Source organism: Oryctolagus cuniculus, chromosome 6 (assembly GCF_051225735.1).
Source record: "Oryctolagus cuniculus isolate XC-2025 breed Fujian yellow rabbit chromosome 6, ASM5122573v1, whole genome shotgun sequence".
NCBI classification, from domain to species: domain Eukaryota; kingdom Metazoa; phylum Chordata; class Mammalia; order Lagomorpha; family Leporidae; genus Oryctolagus; species Oryctolagus cuniculus.
This window is the reverse complement of record NC_142872.1, coordinates 131,533,014-131,554,865: the sequence shown is the minus strand read 5'-3', so window position 1 is coordinate 131,554,865 and position 21,852 is coordinate 131,533,014. Positions and strand designations below refer to the sequence as shown.

Here is a 21,852-nt window from a genome sequence, read left to right as displayed (position 1 = left end):
ATTACAAAGTGACTATGGTGTGCCAGACTCTATGTTGGCTTGGGTTGGGTGTGAAATAATTGGCCCAGCTATTGGAAAGACCAAATAGTTGATATTAATGAAGCATTGGTCCTCTGGGATTGATGAACTAGTGATCAGATGATCATACTATGGCCTGCTGACTGCCCTGATGGAAGAATCGGTGTGTGCTGCGGTAAGGGGTAGAGATGCTTACAGGGCTGGTGGGCTTAGAGAAGGGCTTCCAGTGGTGATGAAGAGAGAGGGGATGCCTGAACTGAGGTGTGACAGGTGGCATTAAGCCAGTCTGGGGCAGAGACTGACCAAGGGGACAGCCCAGGGGTATTCGCAGGAGGGTGAGAGGGGCATTGGGTGAAGGTTGGGAGGCTTTCATGTGATGGGGGTGATGAGGATGATGGGGCTGGGAGAAAAAGGGTTGTGGTAGATAGGGTTGGACTATGAAAGACCTTACCTCGCTTAAGAAACTGAGATTTTCTTGTCTCAATGTTTATGGAGAATCACTGCATCATTTAAACAAGAGACCAGCAGAAGCAGATACAGAATCAAGGTAATAAATTTAGAAGACTTTTGACTATAAGGAATCAATTGTAGTAATGTAAGTGAAATATGACAAGGTTTGATTCATCACCCATAGTCACTCATATTGATTAAGTCATGCTGTGATGAATAATTTAATTCTTATGTCTTCACTCATGGAAAATTTCCTTGTGTATGGGTTTTTGTTTTCCCTCATCCATTTAAAGGTGGGAAAACTAGATTTGAGTAACTTGCCCATATAAGTAGTTAAATGGGGGTTGGAATCTGGTCATAAGCAGTCTTTCCTAATGCCTCAATAGCAAGAGTGGCAGAGATGAAGAAAAATTATAGTGAAGAGGCAGAACTGACCAAGAGAGGTGACCAGCACTTTGCAATTAGATGCTAGAGCAGATGGATAAAGTCGCATTTGGTGCCTAGGCTTCTGGACAGTGTTTCTGTGTGTCATGGTTTCATTCGTCTACACAGGGAACAGAGAGAACCGAGGGGTGATGCCTCAGGCTTGGGCTCATCCAGGGTGATCAAAGCCAATACTGTAATTCTGTGGAGAAGGAAGGCACCATCCAGAGGGTGGCAGCACTGTAAAGTGGGACAAAGGCAGGAAAACAGGGCCTGTGGTCAGGTCACATTAGATAGGTGGGATTTGCTGTTTCTGTATGAAATGCAGAGGGACAGGGGAAAGTGGCTGCAGAGGTGAGATGCTCTGCAGAGGTAGCTTGTGAACGGTTAAGCCCCGCTACTTAGATGACACTGGGAGCTCGTGTAAAAGGACATGAAGAGAAACCCAGGAACCAAATCTAGTGAGTGGGAAGTAAAGGCAACAAGTTCAAGACAGTTTTAAAAGGGGAGGGTTGCGGGTGGGAGGGAAGTTATGGGGGGGGGGAGCCATTGTAATCCATAAGCTGTACTTTGGAAATTTATATTCATTAAATAAAAGTTAAAAAAATTTTAAAAAAGTCAAAAAAAAACTGTACCTATGAAATACATGAAATCTGTTCTCTTTATATTAATAAAATTAACAAAAATTAAATTATCAAATAACCTTAAAAAAAATTTCTGATGCATACACTATGACTGTCTATTATCTTCCTACCAAGTTAATTACATTTATGGTATTCACAAGGCTATGCAGTTTAGTAAAGTGTCCATTTCAGCAGGAAGAGTTTACTGGTCAGTTTCAGATTGAAAGCAAAATTCTATCCATCTATGCTGAACTCCTCGAAGTTAATCACTGTATTGCTGCATAAAGCAAACAGGGTATACCCTCAAATGTAATCAGCAGTCATAAACTGCAACTCTATAACAATACACGGAACTCCTGGAGTTCTTCATAATAAAATCCTTTGGCCTGAAATTCAAGTTAGGCCCATGTTATTTCAACTTATCACTGGAATCACAGTAAAGATTCAATGAAGAAAATAGCTACAGTTACATTAAGGAAATCCAATAACATTAGCTTATATTATATTAGAATTACTTGATCCACTGGTTGAATACATAGTAATTTTCAGAATCTCCTCAGAATTCCTTTAAAGGAAGCTGTTACAGCAAGAAAATAATTATTGTTGAATATTTTAATGACTTTAATATCAAAACACCGTTGTTATATTTAGGCTTCTCCCCTGCATCTTTCTGAGGTCCAGGAATTGTGAGGGACATTTTGACCAAACATGATTCTTGCTTACTTACTAACTAAAGAATCTATTCTCCCATGACAATGAGGCTGCTGCTCTATTTTCTCAGCATTATAGGAGAGCAGATCTATATGGAACGCAGCTCTTGGGATCCCTAGACCATTTATTGTCTCTCAAATAAAGTGTCCTTGTGTGTACAAGGAACAGAAACTATTTCAAGACTAACTTTAAAATAAAGTCACAAAGATAAATTTTCTGGGGCATATTTAAGAATTCTGCATATATTCTATGACTATATGTGCTTTCCTTTCTTTTCGCTCCTTTCTTCTTTGTTATTAGCAGAAGTCTTGATTTAGTAATGCTATACTTCCTTTTCATTAGCATGTCTCATCAAAATTTAATTTTATATTCTTTTTTTTTCAAGTTTTTTTACTCAATGGCCCTTAAAGGATACCAAAATCAATCCACTACAAAAGCTTCAGTGAAAGCCGCTGGGTTTCTCATAGTCCAGTGGCTTAAAGTATCGTTCATGCAGTTTAGAATGCCAGTGTGTGTGTGTGTGTGTGTGAGAGACATACAGACAGACAGACAGAGACAGAGAGACAGAGAGAAAAATTTAGGAATCCAAATTGAAATGACTGACTTTAAGTTTTCTTTCTATACTCCCATAAGCAGCAATCTTATACACACATATTTAAAGTTAGAGAAGATAAAACAAAGCTACAACACTAGAGAAGAAGGTCTGCCCCTGGTTGCCTGTCAGCAGTCATTTCCTCCCATAAATACCCATCACTGCTACAGAGCTGGGCTACAGCACCCGGCACTTACTATTGACAATAGCTGTAGGTAAAATAGAAGCCATGGCAGCTTGCTGAGGAAGCAGCTGAATTGAGTCCAGCAGGCGCGCTGGGTACATCCCTTCTGTGAGAGTCCTCTGGCTGGCAGCTTGTAGCCTGGAGTCAAAATCTACCACAAAGGCAATTAGCTCTTCACCCTCAGAGATGGCCTTCGTTGTCGTGCACCAAAGCTGACCCCCTAGTAAGAAGAAAAAAGAAAGAGAATGATAGAAATGACACAGAATGCTCAAGCCTGTTGTACGCGCCACTGATGTCAACAGTGCCTTCTCAGTTTGTTCATCAGTGTTTCGCTGGGTGGAGTGTTTGATCAAGGCAACAGCTGCGCTCCTCTTCTTGTCTATGTGGGAAACTACTCTTGTCACTCAATGAAGTGCTTAGTGACCAAGAAGAAGAGAAGACTAAGAACCAAGAAGAGGTCATATATGGAGAGATCACTGTCAACTGTTTGCCATCTGTGGGTTTCCTGAATCATGCACATGACTGTATGATACAGTGCCCAAAACCTGCAGTATAGGCTCTCAGCGGCACAGATGAATTTCAGGTGAGCTTTGCAGGTGCTTTTTCTGTATCCTGGTTCACTATTTATTTATTTATTTGAAAGGCAGAGCAACAGCAGGAGAGATATTTTCCATTTGCAGTTTCACTCCCTAGATGCACACAATAGCCAGGGCTAGGCTAGGCCAAAGCCAGGAGCCAGGAGCCACCAATGGGTGATAGGTACTCACAAACTAGAGCTACCATTTTCTACCTTCCAAGGTGCCCGTCCAGGAAGCTGGACTGCAAGTGGAGGCCCTCTATCCCAAATACCCCAATTTGGAATGTGGGCATCTCCACTCATGGCTCAACTCTGCCACACTGCCTGCCACTCTTCCTGTACCTCAAGGAACAAGATATTCTTCCTTCTGTCTCTTTCAACCTCCTTACCTTTTTCTCTCTCCTTCCTTTCCTAACCCATGTGACTGTCTCAACACCAGATATCTCAGACTATAAAACAAGTCAAAACAAAAAGGTTCCTAAAATGTAGGAAGTTAAAATGAAATTCCAGGTTGTTTTACTCTCCCTCCCCATGTCTGCTGCCTTTTTAAATTTTTTTTTAATTTTCACAGAATGATCTTTACATGTATAATATTCTCTATAATGTAGCTTCTTTATCTCCATTTACCCTGATTGAACTTCCTGAAAAGAAGATATGCCAAAGATCCTTTTCAAAAAGGCTTATTTAAATAAAGATTTGTTTAAATGAAAGGAACCCTTTCTTCAAACACTAAGATACACTCTGGCTCTGCACTTCAAATGATCATGTGTGGTGCATTAAAAAGAAAAATTAACTATGCAAGTACATCTTCTAATGTATTGGAATGTGATAGTGAATGCTCATTTATTTAACATGTTTAGACAGGCAAAGCACTTATATTTTGTTATCTACACTCTCAGGCCTAGATATGTATCCTATACAGTTATTTCTGAAATAATGTGGCATAGTTGATATGTTATAAAGCCTTTTTTATGTGTATACATTGTAAGGCTGTATATTATACTCATTAAGCAAGCAAAAATTGTACCCATATTGATAAGTAATATTGCTCTGTTTATCTTTCAGCATAACTGTCTTTTCAACTGCACTTCATTTTTTCCATCCTTAGAGATCACGGATTTTAAACAACTTGTGGTAAAAATCTGGTGGAAAAGATAACAAGAGCATATGATATGGCAGAATTGTACAGAAGAATCAGGACATTGTTTTAGAGGAACCATGGGCAATTCATTAAACCAGCTGATTACGTTTTAAAGGTATGCAAACAAAACACAATTCATGAGAGCACATATTTGTGAGCAAATAAAACTAAGATTACAGACTTCAAATTTGTGAGAAAGTTTCAAAGTTTCAAATGCACAAATATACTGAAATCCTTTTCTTTCCATGCTGACAATGATTATCTAAAAGTATGCACATTTCCCACAGCTGAGTATGACAGATTCACTCTGGCTTTGACTCATGTGTTTTTAAATAATAGCAACGAAGCTGTGTCACTGTGGGCTCACTTGGGAATCACGGTGTGAGTGGTGCTACCTCAGTGGAAGCCATCTTCTCCCTGGAAGGCTTCTAGGCCTTTTCACCTGCTTTGCCTCCACCGATGTGCACACAGGGACACACCGCTTACAGTGTAGACAAGGTGGTCGTTTCAGCACCTTGTCTGTCCTCTGGGATACAGTGTATTAGGTGAGTCCGTGTAATCAGGAGGTGATGAGGGCAAAGCAGAAACCCCAATTCAGGTGTCATTCATAGCAATGTCTATCCAAGTCACTGGATTTTAGTGATATAATTTACATGACTGCTATACCCAGGTATGAGTAACTTTCACCAAAGTTAGGAAAGGGTTTAGACCCAGGTACCTAGGAGAAATAGAGATTATAAAGAAGTTCCCCCTCAGAGATAATCTTTATCCCTGCAGTGAACTAAGTAGCAGCATATGACTCAGAGTAATTGTGCTCAAATTTTGAACCAAATAATCCAATGAATAAACACATAAACTCAAAAATATTGAGTACAAATAAAAGTGAACAAAAAATCACTTTCCTATAATGCTAATACAGATCTGTGTTTCCAGACATACCCAATAATGTTTGCTTCATACTTTTACTTCTTTATCATTTAATCTTATTTTACGGTTTAATCAGAATGTATTTAAAAGGCTGAATTAGTCTAAAAATATGCTGGATAGAGTTGATAAGGAGTTCAATTATCTTAGGATTTAATCATCTTTCAAATAAGTCATCCATTCATCAGCTATTCAATGAACTCTCCACTGTGTATCCGGCTGGATGCAACTGTTTCACCCCTATGGCTTCACACACAAGTATACAATTAGGACGCAAACATATGACAAATATATTACAATACCACATTAATGTGTCATCCCCTAGAGACACATTAGGGGTGATGTGAGAGGAGAAACTGGCACTTTGTGGGGAGTTGGACAAGCCATTTATTTCATTGGCTCAGGAAGAATAAATGGAGGCAAAATAACAAAATTATGCACAGGAGGGACCTGGCAGGCACATCGTCATTGTTTGGGAAATAAGCATGTGTGTAAGTACAGCAAACCTGGAGTTTTGGGGTGTGTTAGGGGCAGTGGTATACTGGAGTCAGCCTGTTTGTGTCAGGAGTGTGGTATGTTAGTTATGTTTTCAGGAATTTTGTGTGCTACTTGATATTATACTGGTGGCTTGAGGTCACCTATGGTGAGAGTATATGGTATTTGTCATAGAAACAAAAAAAATTAAAGCAGGATGAGAGTTTTGAATGCAACATAAAAACAAATGTTTTTGGCTTATGGTTGGGAGACACTATGTATTTATTTGAATGAATGAATACATTTTTGACATGGTTTTCACCTCACTCTGCTCTGGAATAGACAGTAAATTGAATGGGTAAGAAATGTCACATGACAGCCATTAGGAGGCTACTGCACTAAGATAACTGTAAGAAGTATAAATTATGAGGGAGAAAAGAGGCAGATTCCAGAGGCAGGGCTGAGAGAAGGCTGGCTGCTTTCATGGCAACAGTAAGAGAAAGGAAGCTATTGAAATGACACAAAGGCTTCTGGCTGGGGAACCATGTGGTGGCAATGCCATTAACTAGCAAATACAGCTAGGTATTAATAGTTGGGATTGTACAGACATCAAACATGGACAATTACTATCAATTAGGAGATCTTCTCTTGTCCTGGTAGGGTATGTGGCTATCTATTTTAATTTTGTCAATTAGTCTATGAACTACTATACTCTACTTCAGTTTCAAGTGGAGAAAACCAAAGCTTGGAGAGGTTAACTAACTTTCCCAGAGCGGCACATATGGCCAGTGGCAGCACCATGACTTAGACTTTAGTCTGTCCATCGCCAAAGTCCGAGAGAGAGAGAGAGAGAGAGAGAGAGATGTATGTGCCTACATGGAAATAATGAGTTCTGTTTTGAAAATGTAAAGTTTGAGGTATCTGAGTCTGTGTGAATGTATCTTGTAGGCAACTAGGATTTGAAGATGTATGGGCTGGAGGAAGAAGCATATGGACATCGTCAGCACATTCTAAATGACTGTGGCTGATGTTTGCATTGATGCAGTAACCCAGGGAGAGTATAAAATGGAAGGAGGAGGAACAAAGGCTGAAACTAGGGTTCTCTCAATACTTAGGATATGAGCAGAGAAAAATGTGGCCGTTAAAGAGACAAGAGGCAGAATTTGGCCTAGTGCTTAAGGCGATTATGTACCACATGAGAGTGCCTGAGTTTGACTCTGTCTCTGGGTTTCAAGTCCAGCTTCCTGCTAATGCAGACCATGGGAGACAGTGATCATTGTCAAGTGACTGGATTCCTGCAACCCACGTGGGGGATAAAATTGAGTTCCTGGATCCCAGCTTCAGCCTGGCCAAGCACTGGCTATTGTGGGCATCTGGGATGTGAACCACTAGATGGGAGCTCTCTCTGTCTCTCTGTTTCCATCTCCAATAATAATAATAATAATAACAACAACAGAGAGCATATATCTGGATATATTTGGAAACTAAGGAGAACATTCAAAAGAATGGCACCAACATAATAAAAGATTAGATCTTTGAAAACTGGTTGGCTGAGTTTTCTACATGGTGAATTGAGAATATACGACTTGAAGGAATCATTTGCATGGAGAGATATTTAATGTATTGGGAACATAATTTCAATTACTGGCTGAATAAATTTTTGAGAGATGTGATTGCGAGTGGGAGATATAACCCCTTGTGGAGGAAGTATGGGCAACAGAACCAGACTGCTGGGTGCAAATCTGTCTCTGCCACTTGGGGAACCGTGTGACTTGGATTTTGTCACATAAACATTCTACCCATCAGTTTGCTCACCCTTGAAAATGGGGATGATGATAAATACTATTGAGCTCACAGTATTATTATAAGGATTAAATGAGTAATATATGTAAAAGCTTAAGAGTAGCACCTGACATGTAATAAGTGTTATATAATTGTTAACCATTATCCTCTGGCTTTAGTCTTGTTGGCGCTATTATTCTCATTTTTCATTGCCCTGCTAAATCCAAGAGGGAAGAATTCTTACTGGAAAGAAAAGACAAACCTACGAATTCAAGGAACAAATGCATGCATGCTTCACTGGAGGCAGCTAATGCATTTCAGAAAAACCAGTCTAAGGCTGTGTGACTTTGTGAATTACATGCTGCATCTTGGTCAATTAGAAATAATTTCTAGCAATATTTGTAGGTCTGAGAAGGCAAGGAAACCAGTTTCCTACTCTACTGGTTTTAGGGCTAGAGTAAATATCTCCAACTTGAATTTACAAGGCTATGGCAGTTAGGCTACTCATCTTGATTAAGAAGCAATTTGAGTGCACGAGCTCATGAAAACGCTAAGTCATACTGATATTCAGCATCAAGTGTTCTTAAGTTCAAACAAACCACGGGGTACTATGTGTAGCTTTAAAATCAAAGCATCATTTTCCTCCCAGAATGAAAGTAACTGTTGGTGAGGATGCATAGAAATTTGAACCTTTGTGTGTTTTAAAGGGAATATAAAAATTATTAAAAATACAATTATGTATGATTCAGAAATTCCACTTCTGGTTTAATGCTCAGTGGAACCAGAAACAGGATCTCAAAGAAATTTTTTAACACCTGGGTTTGCAACAGAATTTTTTAACAATGACTAAAACATGGACGTTACCCAAGTGTACACAGATGAATAGCATATACGTAAAATGGAAATTTTACCCACTTATAAAAGAAAGGAATTCTGACACATGCTGTCACATAGATGAACTTTTAGAATATTATAAGCCAGTCACAAAAGGACAAATAGGGGCCAGTGCTGTGGTATAGCAGGTAAAGCTGCCACCTGCCACGCTGGCATCCCATATGTGCACCGGTTGAAGTCCTGGCTATTCCACTTCCAATCCAGTTCCCTGCAATAGCCTAAGAAAAGCAGTAGAAGATGGGCCATATGGGAGACCTGGATGAAGCTCCTGGCTCCTGGCTTTGGCCTGGCCCAGCCCTGGCTGTTGTAGCCAACTGGCGAGTTTTTTCCTCTCTTTCAGTCTCTCCCCTTCTCTCTCTGTAACCCTGACTTTCAAGTAAGTAAGTAAATAAGTAAATAAGTCTGTCTTTTTTTTTTTTAAAAAAAGGACAAGGAGTATATGTTTTCATTTATATGAAGTACTTAGGATTTTCCAAATTATGAAGACAGAAAGCAGAATGGTAGTTACCAGCTGGGAGAAGGGGGAATAGAGTTTCAAATTTTTGAAGAATTCTGGAGGTGGATGGTGGTGATGGTTGTACAAAAATGTGACTGCTACTGGACTGGACACTTCCAAACTATTAAGACAGCACATTTTATGTTTTGTAGCTTTTCCTGCACCTTAACAAATTAAAAATCCTTTATGAATCTAGGACATTTGACTAAATTTTAATAACTAAGAATAGTAACATAATTTTAATGAATGCTTTTCATATGAGCTGTTTATTAAAAAAAAAAAAAAAACAAGATCTTCTCCCTTTTTAGTTTTCTTAGAAAAACTATATTAACAAACTACTGGTTAAAAGCCAGGTGCCCAGTGAAATAAAGTTGCTGCCGAGATGTAGTTAACTTTACTCGACCATATTCACTGTCTTTGTTTGATTGAATATTGAATGTTTTTATATACCTGAAAATTTTTGAGTGATTTAGTTCCTGATTACTTTGTTGATTTGGATATCTGCCTGTGTTTCCAATGCCAGCATGTACCTGTTTAACTTTCCATGGAGATTAAATTTAAGGAATCTAAACAGATGTTTTCTATGGTTTTCAAATGCAATAGCATGCTTTTATGCCCCTAGATTTAAATCAACTGGATATTCAATATACTGATTCACACTAAGGTATAGTGATATGAAAAAAAATGTAAAAGTGCTAAGTGCATATATGACAATATAACATATACTTAATAGATAAAATTCTTACTACTTTCTCTGTACTGCCATTGAAGAATAAATGATCTTGTTTTAAGGAATTACATATCAATAATGAAGCATAGCTTCTCCAGAAATCATTGAAAATTTATTTGACCTCATAGCAAAGACAAACTGGAGATAGCACTTGACTGGTGGGTAAGAAAGTTTAATTTTAGTCCTCACTTGATTATGAGTTACTGTGTGATCTTGGAAAATTGCTTTTCCTACATCATATCATATGACAGCCTTAGATTAGATACCCTCTCAGGGCTGGGGAAAGTTTTTTCAGCAAGGTCCATTTGGGTATTTATAACATCATCTGCAGGCCACACAAAACTATCAACTTAAAAATGAATCTGCTGTAGATTTACTGAATTTCAGGTTCTGCCTGCCTTTGCCTTAGTAGAGCCAGACCAATGATTTCCTATGCTGTAGCAAGTCTAAATGATCATCATCTAGTTGTCAAAGTTTTTATGCCTCTGTGACCAACAGTTATAAACACACATCTATTAAGTGGTTACAATACTAATCAACATACATCTAATTAAGGGGTCATCCACTTGAACTGCACTTAGGGCTTTGCATAAATTATCTTATTGATTTCTTCCAAGAAAGCAGGGGGGTGGCTTTCATTCATCCCATTTTACTGTGAGATCGTAAAGTCTGACGTTAAGTGGTTCTTTAAGGTCGCACAGCTTAAGGGGCTTGGAAGAAGAGAATGAGATATGGGAAACCGAATCTGAACAAGGCAGTATGGCTCTGGGTTTTATATGAAAAACCAGATGTTTCACGATACAGCGCCATCTGGTGTTCACTATGTAACTCCATTGATTGCACCTTGATCGTTTGAATAATTAGCACAATTCTCTCTCCGAGGCAGGTACCGGAGTTCACTCTATGAAATTGCACGAGGTAGATTCTGCAGTAACTATACACAGCTGTAAATGCAGAGCTACAACCTGGAGAATAATGTCTGTAGTATTTGTGATCTAGAAGTATCTTCAGGCTATCGTCTGACATGGTAAATATCTCATTAAAATGGCTAACATTTAGAAAGCACTTACTGTGTGCCAGCCACTGTACTAACAATTCCACATATATTAAACTCATTTATTATTAGTAAGTACAAATATAACATTTCCCCAACTTCTTATGTTAATTCCAAGTGGAGCTGGGCACCAAAAGGAGCATCAAGGTTGTACACTAAACATAGAACGCTAACTGGCTGCACTGTACATGGGCAGCTCTGAATCAACACTGATTTAGACCCTACCCCAGTCAAATCAGAGTCTCTTGGAATGAACTTTGAGTGTCTTTATTTTTTAGAAGCTCCCCCAGAACTCTTAAGTTTCCAGCATCAAGAGTCACTGGCATAGACATGCACCATCCTAGGTTTGCAGGGCATAGAATGAATGGGGCTCTCTGAACCAAGTCTCTTGACGATGAAACATTTCATAAAACTATTCAGACAATTCTGTGTAGAAGATGTGCATTTTGAAACTTGGAAAGTAACAACTGAAAAACGGCTTTGAATGTTCCTTTTTCTCTAATATATGAAGAATGTGGAAAAGAGGAGTCGGAAGCCTGAAAACAGTTGGTAAACAAGGCTGTAATGACCTTGCATCTTCTTCCAACTGGATAGTCAGTCAGAATACAATAATGTATAAATTAATTTGATTTTATAATGTTTACTTCTTTATTATTTTGAAGGCATATAACATATTATTAGGAATGATCAATAATATTTCATCTCCCACCCCCAACTACACCCCCACCCTGTAGAAAGATCATGTTGTGCAAACCAGAGCAAAAAATCACATTCTCATTGCATGGGCATGAAATCTTTATCAAATGACATCAGGCACTGAAGCAGCTATCTGATACCTGCCTCGCTTCCACCAAATGGAAAGGTTATTTTAGGCCTCTCACTTTGTCTGTCTCTGATGCTGCACACACAGTTACCCTCCTAAATCTCCATACTCACATCCCACTCCCTTCCCAAATAAAGGACAGATACATGCAAGGTTCCATAAAAAGCAATAACTACTAAGGTCTTGACGTTCTTGAAAAACCATGTACTTGCTGTTCTAAGAGATGTTTATGATCAATGTTCTTGTACAACCAGATATGGTTCCTAACAGGAAGCTTATAAATTTTTCTCATAATTGCTGTCAAAACTGCAGTGAAGTGTACTACAAGTTTTGATAATAAAGAATAAAGTCACAGTTCGAACTCCATTATATTTTGGAAATTCATGCTCCTCTGACGAGAGGCAGTGGCCTTAAATATCTCCCATCCTGCCAAATTTTTCACTTGCACTTTTTATTATTTATGAAATCAGTGTCTGCACAATGTCATGCAGAACTCTGCTGATAAACTCTAATTAAGATTAAGACAGGCCTTTTGGAAAGGATCCCATCATTAGCAAACACGATAAACACAAAAATACTCCCTACTTGTCAACCAGGAGCAATTCAGTAACCTAACAGTATTATCTGTTGCTAGGTTACAGAGCTGACAAAGCTTCAATTATATTGTTCGACCATACCTATAGAGTTGTGTATAAGCAAAATGTATCCAGAATAAAAGCATTTAACTTCGTCCATGCTATCTGCAATTCATGGCTTCTTACAATGGTAAAAATCAGGTTAATAATTACATAGCACGCTGAAAAATCGTTTCCATGTGTTATGTCTGTACATGCTTCTTTCTAATTTATCTGTGTGATTGATAGATGCTTGCTTTGTAAAAATAAGGAAATGCAAGCAATGTGAAGCTGTAAACCTCTAGCACATCTACGTGGGCTCATCAAGATACAGACCCAAGCTTACCATGAAAATATACGGCAAAATGAGCCAATTAAATCTCATTCAGACTTTGCACTACTATTCCTCAATATACAGAAGGGTAAGGAGCCTCACGCAGATAGATGGGGATACCAGTGTGAAACTTTAAGCTAAAAAAATTTTAGAAAGCCCATATACTCTTCACCTAAGAATACCAAAGAAGACAGATGGTTTAAAAGAGTAATTTATTCTATTGTATTTTCTGAAGATATTTTTAAAGTTTAAATTAGTAACTTTTACTGCACAGCATTAAGCCATTATGTCTTGATTCTTTTTTAAACTGGGGACTCTAGGGAGAAGGAAATCAATACAGCAGTTTCCAAAATACAGACCGGTGACAGGGAGGAAAACAAAGAAAATAAGCCACCTGTGTGAAAAGAGACGTCCTGAACCAGATCCTTGAGATTATTTTATCGTGAGTGACTTTTCGTGGTTTTCATAGAAAACTGCAGAAGAAGTAATTAGGTTTATCTGAACCTACTGAAAAGGGGAATAGTTATTTGTCATTAATGTCTTTTATTTTTACTGAATGATTAGAAAATACCACAAGATGCCTCTTTCTGAAATTTAATTTTTAATAACTCGGAGACTACTGGTCAAAATCATTCTCTAAATGCTAAATAACTGTCCCATTTACACACTGGAGGCGTTACTGCCTGGATCGCAGGGTGTAGACATTTACATAGGACATATATCTATATGTGGCCACATTGCTTAATACGAATTTTATAATGAATTCAAATCCAATACTGTTGAAATTCTTGACAGTGGAGTAGTGCAAGGAATAGAACTTATAAATTATGGGTGCCCCTTCTTTGAAAACCGCTTTGGAGGTTTCTTTGTGCATTGGCAAATACAGTAGGAATATGAGGTATTGTGTGGATCCTCCTGCACAGCACCTGATAAAAGAATAAAGAGCTGTGACATATTCTTAAAACAATAGAGGAATTAAAGGGAAACAATGGGCCAGCTGCTTCATTAATACAATCAAAAGGGAGCCCAGCACAGAGGAGTCCAGATAATTAAGCACTACTCGTTTAGCCCTCCTTTCTATAATAAAATTGCTTAAAAATGTATTAACTACTTCATAGTTGTTAGATAGATCTATGCACTTGTTTATTTAGAGTTGATTAATGCCTTTTTTCCGTATGCAGGGACATGCCAACTCATAGTTTACAACACTTTTTGAATAAAATAGAGTAAGAATAATTGATAAAGATCTACACAATGCACAGTAATAAATCAAAAGCATTTTGCAAAAGGTCTTTCCTGTTTTGAAATAATCTTTAACATTTTTCATTTGTGCTATGTAGGCAATGCAGGGCCTTTTGGGCCACTCAAGCTTCCCATGCTGCCATTCCTGACTTTTGTTTTTATCGAACATCCTAACAGTTTCTATGAGAGTGGGAAATAATCAGACTTGACCAGCAACTTTGGAGTTGCCTTTGGAGATGACAGGTTTTTTTTTTTTTTTTTTTCCAATTCTTTGATTTTCTGCTAGAGAAGAGGAGATGGACAAATAGTACAACTATTTGCAAATTGCACTTGCTTACCTTCATTGACTTGGTTACACATGATGTTCAACATTTTATGTTCTTCATATTACAACACAATCTAAACTGTAATATATGAAGGCTTTCCTTCTGCACCTCTTCTCTAGGTAGCTTTTCCTCTGATGTCAAGAGAAAGTTGATTGGCTTAAGAACTGGAAAACTAGGCACTGAATGCTGCATGCTGAGCACTGAAGTTGGCTAAAACTGCACTCTGGTTTTCTCCCACATGTTTTTGAGTAAGCTTACACCAACTTAACTTTAAATTTATAAACTTTACTAACCCATGCCTTCAACTTAAATAAGGTTTATTCTGGTCTGATGATTTAAGCATCTTAACTAAGAAACTGAGACAGAATTAGCAGTAGCATGGAGGCAAATAAATGGAGATTCTTGATCACATTTCTGAGAATGAGATGGGGCTTCTCACATACGTGTTACAGACAAGGTCAAATGTGTCAGCTGGGATCATATTTACAAAGACCCTCCTGTATTATGTCAATATTTTAGGGGATAGGGAATCTTTGATTCCAACTAGGAAACCAGGCTTCTGACTTCTGTTATCAAGTTGCCTACTGGCTCCTTAAGTTTACCTTGAAATGGTAGGAAATATAAAATACATAAACAAACTTCAGTAGGAATAAATAAAAGTGATCATTTTAGGAACTGTTGTAAGTGACTATTTTTGTTGGCACTAAGTCCACAAAACTTAGCTCATTAGAATGTAAGGTAGAAGTAGATAGACGTGAATTGTTTATAGGCACATGGTGAGCCAGTAAATCCTTTCAAGTATACGTTTGACCTCTTTCATTATATCCTTCTGGAAATACAGTAAATTATTAAATACTGGAAGTATCATACTATAAAAATATTAAATGCCAGTACCCCTTTCAGGAAGTATTTTGGAAATGAGCTTAATGTAGCAACTGTGAATTATCTGACGCTTCAAATACATACTTTATATTAACCGCTCTAAAATAATATATTGGGGACTTTGGGGACTCAAGTATCCATCCTTGGGTTTAGTCAAATAGATAAGCTATTTATATGTGATATCAACAGGATAAGTCCTGCTCCTGGAGTCTTTCTGGCAATTCCAGGGTTTGTGTTCTGGTGCTCCTTAGGTGTTCTGTGCCAGACCTGGGCAGTAACATGTGGTGGAGCACAAGGTAGCCTACCTCTCTGTCTGGCTATCATGATTGTAATGACCAGGCAAGAGGTGACATCACACCCTGAAGGCAAGCTGTCAAAATTTCGCCTACAGCTGATACACTGATTCCAAAGCTGCTTACGACCCTGCTTGTAAACAAATGCATTTATCAGCTAATAATTTGCAATAAACTGATGTAACTCCCAGCTGAGCCCCTAACTGTAATTGTCTTTACCATCTGCCTATTAAAATACCATTCTTCATCAGCAATCAGGAGCAGAAGGGAGGAATTCTCCACTAAAATATACAACTTGCAAGCTTATGAATAATCTGAGTGCATTCCACACTTTCATTATGACTCGTGTGCTGGGGATGCTTAATTTCCATTCTTGCCTGGCCTGGGAATGCTCAGAAATTAGGTGGAGGTGAGAAGGGGGTGGGGAGGACTGGGGGAAAATGAAACACTGCGTCTGCTGCTCTGCAGAGGAATACATTATCCAAGTTCATCATAGGAGGCTGGTTTTAATTTCTTTCTTTCCTTCTTCCACTTCTGTGCGCAATATCCATTGCAGGATTCTGATAAAGCCCCCAAGCACCACACACACTGGAAATGGACCTCCTCGTCCTTTGTCACCTTGTCTGTTTCCATGAGACTTCTTTGTTTTGCTTAATTTTTTTTTTTAATTCCAAGAGGCATGTTAAACATCTCAGGGAGTCTGTTTAAAAGCAGAGACTCCTAAGGAGGGGTGGTGAAGGGCTGGTGGTGCCCTGCCTGGCTGGGTACATTTATGGCCAACTCGCAGGCAGGACCCTGAGGGGGCAGTCCTCTGTGAGCTACCAGTGCCAATGGCTGCTGTTCCTCCATCTACCCAGCACTTAAGGATGCTCTGCCCCAAGGCTCCTCTCAGAAGGTGGGTTTCACCGTCAGTCATTTTACAAGGTCACAAGCCCCTTTCAAAGAAATGCTGCCCCTTAGACGCATTCATAGAAGAAAGAGCCTTAGGAATTGGGTTGAATTCTTGGCATTGTAGTTTTCAACAGGCTCTCTCTGAATTGCCAGTCATTCTACACTTTCATAAAGTGTATGAAGTTTTAATACTGATCCAAATTGTCTCTTTTCAAAATATACAGCCTGTTAACAACAGTGTATTAAACAAACTGCCCTGATGTTGAAATTTTTAAGCTATACATTATACATTTTTCATATCCCTTGGTTACCCTGAGGATATTCCCTTTTTCAGAGAACATGTTCTCCTTCCCTAAGAGCTCAATAATTCTACTAAAGGGCACTGCCGGCTGACCATGTATAACAAGTCTTGTTTTTAAGGCTCAATATCTGGGGATGACAATGTGTGGTAGGTTTTCTTATTATGATGTATAATTTTAAATTAATACTTGTATTTTTATAAGAGCTTTCCCATAGATCCTTGTTTTTCTTTGTAACTTACCATTAAATAGAACAGAACCAAGAAAAAAGTTAATAGGAAATAATGGGTCTAATTTTTTGCATGGATTATGGAGGACTTGAAATGTAGGCAGAATTGCAGATCCCTGAATTTCAGTAGACATCAGATACTAGGACAAAGGTTTGACATAGATTTTAAATAAGACATAAATCTTCAATCTTGTGAAACAGAATTCTTTCCGGAACCACTTTTTCCAGATTTTGATATTCTGTGTCATAGACTTTTTTAAATTAATAAATAAGATACAGAGTGTGAGGGTGCTTCAGTATGTTGTTTTATAGTATCTTTTATAAAAGTTAACAAAAAGGTATAACATTATTATTTGACTTATAATTTAATGTCTAAAGATGACTAAGATTAAAAGTCCATGGTCTTGGGACCGGCCTTGTGGGATAGTGGGTGAAGCTGGTGCCTGTGGCATCAGCATCCCTTATGGGAGTAAGTTTGTGTTCCAGCTGCTCCAATTCCACTTCGGCTCCCTGCTGATGGCCTGGGAAAGACAGCAGAGAGATGGCCCAAGTGCTTGGGCTTCTGGCCCCAGGTTGACCCAGATGAAGCTCCTTGCTTTGGTTGACTCAGCCCTGGCCATTGTGGCTACTTGGGGAGTGAAGCAGCAGATGGAAGATTTCTGTCTGTCTCTTCATCTCTCTCTCTCTGTAACTTTGACTTTCAAATAAATAAATTTTTTTAGAAAGTCCACGGTCTTTAGCTCCTTCCTCATATGCACACAAAAGAATAATGAATAATGATTTGTTTGTTATCTTAAAGAATATTTTGCATCAAATAAGTATTTTACTGTCATGATTTAAGCAAAACCATATAACTCTAATAGTTATTACTTCTATTTCTAAAATTTTCATGATAATATAATCTAAAATATGGAAATTAAGCCCATTCATTATTTGAACAGTTACTGGACCTCTATCCTAAGGCAGATTTTAGAAATTTATTATGTAACAGTTTATAACAAAACACTTTCATGTGAAACAAGGGATGTGTAGAGTATACATATATCCTTTGATATTATTCATGAAGTTGTTTTTAGATAAATTTGCATATATACAAGTGAACTTCAAAAAGTTTGTGGAAAAGAATTTAAAAGCTAAACTTGTGTGGTACAATAACAAAAAAAAAAAACCCGAAATCCATGCCTATTTTTTTCATAATACCCACTTCCCACGAACTTCTGAAGATCCCTCATATGTATCAATTTCAAAAAAATTTCTGCACCCAGGTAAGCTTATCTTTTAACACAATTTTCCACAAACTTTTTGAAGTGCCTTCATATGCAGTCTCAATTTCAACTGAGTAGCTAAATAGTCTGGTGTAAGGAGGCAGCTTTGAAATAATAAGAGCCAGCAGATGGCGCTCGATGCATTCTATGAAGCTAGCCAGAATAAAAGAAAAGATGGGCTTTATTTATTTAATTCTATTCTACCTTAAATACAAAGTTGCTACACCAAGCTTTATAATCCCTGAAGATTTGTGTTAATTGACTAAACAACTTTGTGGTAATTTACAGACTATCCTCAGATGCTCATCTAATGGCACCACATTCAACTCACGTACTTGTGTCAAGATAACAAAGCATAAAGATGTAACATTTCTCCCTGAAATAGGAAAAGAACTGAAGCCTTGTTCTCAAAGTATAGCAGAAACTCATAGAATAATGAGAACTACATTTTCTGCTAAAAATAATTGCAATTTGCTTTCATTTCATCACATTGCCTTAGAAAATGAGGAATGTAAAAATCGTATTTTTGAATGTTTATAATCTGCATCATAGATACTTTAACGTCTTCTTGTAATTGAAACCTTTGAGCAAATATTTGTTGATCACTGAGACATCTCTGTTGCCTCCAAGTTTCATGGGGAATTAGTTTGTGCTGCAGAGGAAAACAAAAATATATTTGAATGGCAAAGATTATTACCTATAAATTACCTGTGGTGTAATCTTTTACAAAGTCTATCTGAAGTGATCTTATGTTTCACTCCTGTTTCCTCCTGTCTATTTTCTCATTCTTTTTCCTACTTTTTAATCTTTTATTTACGTAAGGTGTATGTCATATTTACAGATACTTTCTCATGCTTTAAGGAAAAGAAGACTAGCCTCTGAATTTTAAAACTTCCTTAATTTTCCATCACCACTGGATGTCTACAACTAGCACTATTTCATTCCCTAAGAGTGTTGGGAATTTTATGCGAACACCCTGAGAAATTCCTCTACATTCCTCCTCTCCCATATTGTTCTATCATTCTCTTAGGGACTGACTGCTTTTCCCCACTTGACTTTATTTTTATTTTTTATATTTATTCATTTATTTTGAAAGGCAGAGTTATGGAGAGAAAGGGAGACACACACACACAGAGAGAGAGAGAGAGAGAGAGAGAGAGAGAGAGCGCTTCTATCCACTGGTTCACTCCCCAGATGGCTACAACAGCCAGGGCTGGGCCAGGCCAAAGTCAGAAGCCAGGAGCTTCAGCTAGGTCTCCCATGTGAGTGTAGGGGCCCAAACACTTCGGCCATCTTCCACTGCTTTCCCAGGCCATTAGCAGGAAGCTGGTTTGGAAGTGGAACAGCTGGGACATGAGCCAGAGCCCATATGGGATGCTGGTTTTGCAGGCAGCAGCCTTACCTGCTACGCCTCAACACCAGGTCTGAGTATTTATTTATTTGAAAGGTTGGAACAAAGAGGGAGAGACAGGTAGAAAGATCTTCCATCAGCTGACTTACTCCCCAAATGACCACAAGTACTGGAATTGGGCCAATCAGAAGCCAGGAGCCAGGAGCTTCATATGGGTCCTCCATGTGGGTGCAGGGGCCCAAACACTTGGGAATCTTTTGCTGCTTTTGCCAGACCATTAGCAGGAAGCTGGATTGAAAGTTGAGCAGCAGGACTCAAACTGGCATGATATGTGGTAGCTTTACCCACTAAACCACAATACTGGCCTCTCCCCATTTGACCCTAATTTGACCTTGCATATAGCAAATGTACCCGCAGTCACTCCATATTCTCACCCCTTAAGTGGAACTCCTGGACCAAAGTCCCAGTTGTGTGGCTGCCTAAGTTTTAAAATTTTAATTGTTGAATTTCTGGACAAAGTCCAATCAAAAGTAGCAGAAAGTAGTCTTGAACCCTTTATGAGATTATGTATTATTAACATTATGTTGTTTTTTACCATCACTTTTATGGCCTACTTAGAGTATATACTTAAAAATATGCAACTATAGTTACCATAAAACCTTATGATTATCTGAGAACATTAGCATCTCTCACAAATTGTATTAAGGATCACTGAAACAGGGGAAATTAAAAAAGGGCTCCATCAATAGACTAGCACATGGTATCATTTCAAAGGAAGAACTGTCACTGCAGAGAGACAGGGAGTCATGCTCTGTCCCATGCTTTGAAACCGGGTTTCACGGCTGGCCCGGCACAGTGCGGTTAGGAAGGCAGCAAGGAAGGCAGGGCAGCTGGCTGCCGAGGCTGTTGCAGATGAGTGGATGATCTTATGGGAATGAACTGCAAAATCTCAAAATTTTGCTCACGTGATGGCAACACGAGAGCCAAATGATTTTTCTACTACTTATGTGGCCTTCTGTTCCATTTTATTGTGCAGTTTGCAATGACAAATTTTACTGCGCATTAATTTGCACAAAATGGTCAGTGCTGAATGTAAGAGCATACCAATTGTTTCCAGTAAGATTGACAATAAAATAAGTAGTCTTTATCCTGAAGCAGGTACAAACATCCTTGGGCTAGTGTCATTTTGTGATAGAAAAATGTGCAGTTATCATCTCCTTTAAAAATAAGGGGAAGATACTTTTCAGTGTTTCATGGAGGTTTCTTATTTGAACTGTGTTGTGACAGGCTGTGGTCAAATACGTTTGTGTTCATATCACATTTCATCTGTCACCCTTGGGGATGTGTCTCACGTAAAGGAAAAAGAGGACAAGAAGGAGAAGACAGTGGGATCCTCTTAAAAGGAGGTTCTTTTCAAGTACAGCATGGCAGGTCAGGCACGAAAATCAGGCTGTGAGGAGGAGTGACAGAAGCATCTCACAGATGTGCATGCAGTTTATCGAGAAGTTCATCAGCAAGATCGACTTGGACAATCTTACAAGAGTTATGTCAACATATTTCATTCTGCTCACTAATGTCCAGGTCAACAATACACTCTACCCTTGAGCATTTGCATTAAACGGGCTGGGAGTGAGCGAAGAAGGAAGCAGAAAACTGGTCAAGATACGCATTGAGGAAAGGAAAGATTGGCATGGCTTTACGACTTTCTGAGGTAGGGGCTGGTCTCCAAAGTTCACTAGAGCTACCTAAGTACCTAACTTGAGTGGGACTTTAAAAATGTTTGCTCCTTGAATTGCCTGATGTTTGTTTGGCAGCATGTGTGGAATGCTTTACTATTGCATTTTGGCCTTGGATTTCTTAAGTGGACATTTTTGAATAATGAATTTGACTAGCGAAGATATAACTGAAGAGAATGGGAGAGTTACCACCTGCGTAATAAAGTGAAGGGTATGCTAAGGACAGATTATGAATTGAAAGACGAACTACAGTTATAGTTTATTGGATAATATTGTTAAACAGCTACTAGGTAATCTCATATTTACTCACAATAATAGAGATCTTTGATAATTTTAATAGAATTTAGAATAGAAATTAATTTTGAGTAAGAAACTATTTTGCTTTGGCTTATGTTCTTGTCAGTTAAGAGATTAAAACAACAACAACAACAACAACAACAACTACAAAGCAATGTAAGTTCAAAGACCTACACTCTGAGTGGTACAACAGTGCC

The 21,852-nt window shown here is 38.4% G+C and overlaps 1 protein-coding gene across 3 annotated transcripts in view; it reads right to left on the bottom strand.

Annotated features, from left to right (window-relative positions):
* Positions 1-21,852, bottom strand: part of ZFPM2 (zinc finger protein, FOG family member 2) — a 501,208-nt gene that overhangs the window by 6,739 nt on the left and 472,617 nt on the right. For all 3 annotated transcript variants that reach the window (XM_089335577.1, XM_017341487.4, XM_008255815.5), the window contains one exon: positions 3,015-3,221. In XM_089335577.1, the coding sequence (XP_089191703.1) occupies positions 3,015-3,221 (207 nt within the window). The remainder of the gene's footprint in view (positions 1-3,014; positions 3,222-21,852) is intronic.